The 2,857-nt window shown below is 39.2% G+C and overlaps 1 protein-coding gene across 1 annotated transcript; it reads right to left on the reverse strand.

The window, feature by feature from the left end:
* Window positions 1-501: 501 nt before the first annotated feature.
* On the reverse strand, window positions 502-2,457 carry LOC18045421 (plant-specific TFIIB-related protein PTF2). Its single transcript, XM_006436905.2, has one exon. It carries the CDS (start codon window positions 2,288-2,290, stop codon window positions 698-700), a length of 1,593 nt encoding a protein of 530 aa, XP_006436968.1. The 5' UTR covers window positions 2,291-2,457; the 3' UTR covers window positions 502-697.
* Between the last annotated feature and the right edge of the window lie 400 nt (window positions 2,458-2,857).

Genomic DNA, 2,857 nt, shown 5'->3' on the forward strand with positions numbered 1-2,857 from the left:
ACAATTTTTAAAAAAAATGCTGCAGAAGCATGGGATTACATAACTGAAACAAAATACCTTATGAACTTGTAAATGCTCAAATATCGTAATAACTGTATTTTTACTGGGATTCAGGAATAAATATAGAATTGACTTTCTGCTGCTGTATGAGTATACATTGGATATATGCCCAGAAGGTTTCTTCAATCAGGCAGTCAATAAGCATGACTATATCTATCTGTAATGCTTTCCGCGCTGGAACCATTCATATTACAGAAGCATTCAGGAATCATTAAAAGATCCCTTAAACTTTACTCTGAAGTCATTACCCCAGTCACCATGCCAATATTCCCAAAACAAAGAAATGTATTCTTGTGGAGCTCTTGTAAGGAAAAGCATAATCTTGAATCAAAGATTAATGACCTTAGAATTATTGTATTGAGGAAAGTGGAACATATACAGAGAAGCCACATAACAGTATCAAAAAGATAATGGGAAAAAGCAAGAAGCAAAATCTATAACTGAAAAGTAATACTATAAGATCATGTAATTTCTTAGATTTTCTAATAATAAATCAATTAATTTTACAGGGGTTAAGGTATAAGAGTAAAAATGGCATTCTAGCTGCTGGAAGTGTTTACATAAATTATCTGCTCCAAAATGTTAAATCATTCAGTCAATAAGTATGTCTATACTCTGACTCTGATGCTGGCACCTTTTACATGATCCCTGAGTTGAACACATGCAAGTCCAACAATGTATTATAGTGCCCTGCCTCAATTTCCTCTTCCTTCACCTGATGGAGGAGAAGGGTCTCAATGATTAAATCTTCCCAATCAATTTCAGCAACTGGCTTTCGTTTTCTCTTCCTGGTATTTACACTTTCCAAAAAGTAAACATTGTCAACATCACCAGTACTAGCCCTCGAGGGATTCATAATCTTATCAATCCGTATCTTAGCAGCATTTATCTTTGCTCTCCTCCTCTCATTCACCATGCAACCATTAACAAAAGATGGAGGCATAACATCCAACCCAACGTCTTTCTCCAGTATTTTCTTCAGCAAAACCTTCTTGCTCAATTCTGATTTTCCACACCACCAATCCCTATATGCATGAAGCTCATACCCTCCCCTTCCCTTCACTCCATGTATCACCTCACTCTCTTCCAACAGCTTACCATCATCAATCTCATTTGCAAACCTAGTATAAATCATCGCCAAGCATTCATGAGAAAGTTGAGTCTTATGAACACAATCAACCCCTGTTAATGCGAGCCCGCTTCTTTCTTCCACCTCCAAATACCGAGGATCACTTTCCACCCCACCCCCTTCAATTCTGTACTCAACGTCTTTCTTTAAACACTCACTAACCACATCACCCAAATCAATGCCGCCACAGTTCAACCCATCCCTCTCTTCTTTCCTCTTCTCCATCGACTTCATCTCCATATAATTCATCACAAACGGAGAATTCTTCAGAACATTCTTGACAGTCACATCCTTCCCCCAAGGCAATGCCTGTGCCACTTTCACAAGCGCTTCCAACAACTCCTTATATCGCTTCCTACATGTAACCACTGTGCAATGTACCTCCTTCGCAACATTCTCAATCTTCACACTGACCCCATTCAACTCCGCCACAAACACCAACACTGCCACCACCACTGGCATTGGCCTCCTTCCAGTAGTCAAAAACCATTTCACCGCACAATTCAACAAAAGCACTCCTTGCTTTCTCATCCTGTCCAACATACTCTCATCCAAATTGGTAAACCCTTGCAACCTGGAGTTCCTAATGACTCTCTCGAACATACTCACAATGTCAACTTCAGGTAATTTTAAATTCAAAAACTCAACAACACGTGTAATCATTCTACCTAATTCGTACACATCACAGTTGAGAACCGATGCTACTTCGGAAATTGGTAGCGATTTATCATCCAGTCTCATTACAACATAACTACACGCGCCGATTAAAATAGGGAACCAATCTCCTAACCCGAACTCGCCGTCGGTGATTTTATCGATCATGTTTTTTATTTGAATAGATCTTTGACCGGTCAAATCTAGCTTAAAGGTTAACTCATCGATTAATTTATTAGATTCGTAGATTTTTTTTTCTTTATAGTTCAAGGCAGAACCCGTACCTGCAGTGCCGACGTGGACGTAGATTCCAGTCGGCCCGTCGCGGCCGTATAATTGGGCGTCGTAGTTGTCGAATGCTTGAACGACGCCGCATGACACGCATATTAGGCTGCCGGAGATGTCTTCGCGGGTGAGGGTCTTTGACCCGCAACTTGTGCATGGCATGTTTTGTTTCAGTCAGCTGATTCTCTGAATTGCTAAAAAGCCGTTCGCGCCCGAGTTCGTATTATTGAAGCAAAACAGAGGTCATAGCCAGTAAGCTAGAACGACGTCGTTTTAAGTGTGGGCTTTCAGTTTTCACCCCCACCGCTCGGCTCCTTCAAAACTTTTGAGAGCGGTGCTGTGGTGCTTTTAAATGCCTCTTCATGTACTGATGACTCACCTCCTCCTCGACTTTAAATTACTTTTTGGGACAAACTTATGGGCAAAATTATGTTGCAACTGTAGTACGGTACCACAATTATTTCCAACCATTGAATTTATAGTTATATAGTTACATTAGTTAGATTTAATAACTAAAAATAACTGTGGTACCGTACCACAGTTGCAACATAGCTGGACCCCAAACTTAAATATAATGGGCATATATATTTTCTCTCTCTTTCGTCTCCGCTTCAATAGGTATGCTCTTTTTTCTTTTTTCTTTTTTCTTTTTTCTTTTTTCTTTTTTCTTTTTTCCTATTTGTTGTAAATTTAGATTTATCATCAATCTATTTTTTTATTTCTTTAATT

This window comes from Citrus clementina, unplaced genomic scaffold (assembly GCF_000493195.1).
Source record: "Citrus clementina cultivar Clemenules unplaced genomic scaffold, Citrus_clementina_v1.0 scaffold_4, whole genome shotgun sequence".
In the NCBI taxonomy this organism is placed as follows: Eukaryota; Viridiplantae; Streptophyta; class Magnoliopsida; order Sapindales; family Rutaceae; genus Citrus; species Citrus x clementina.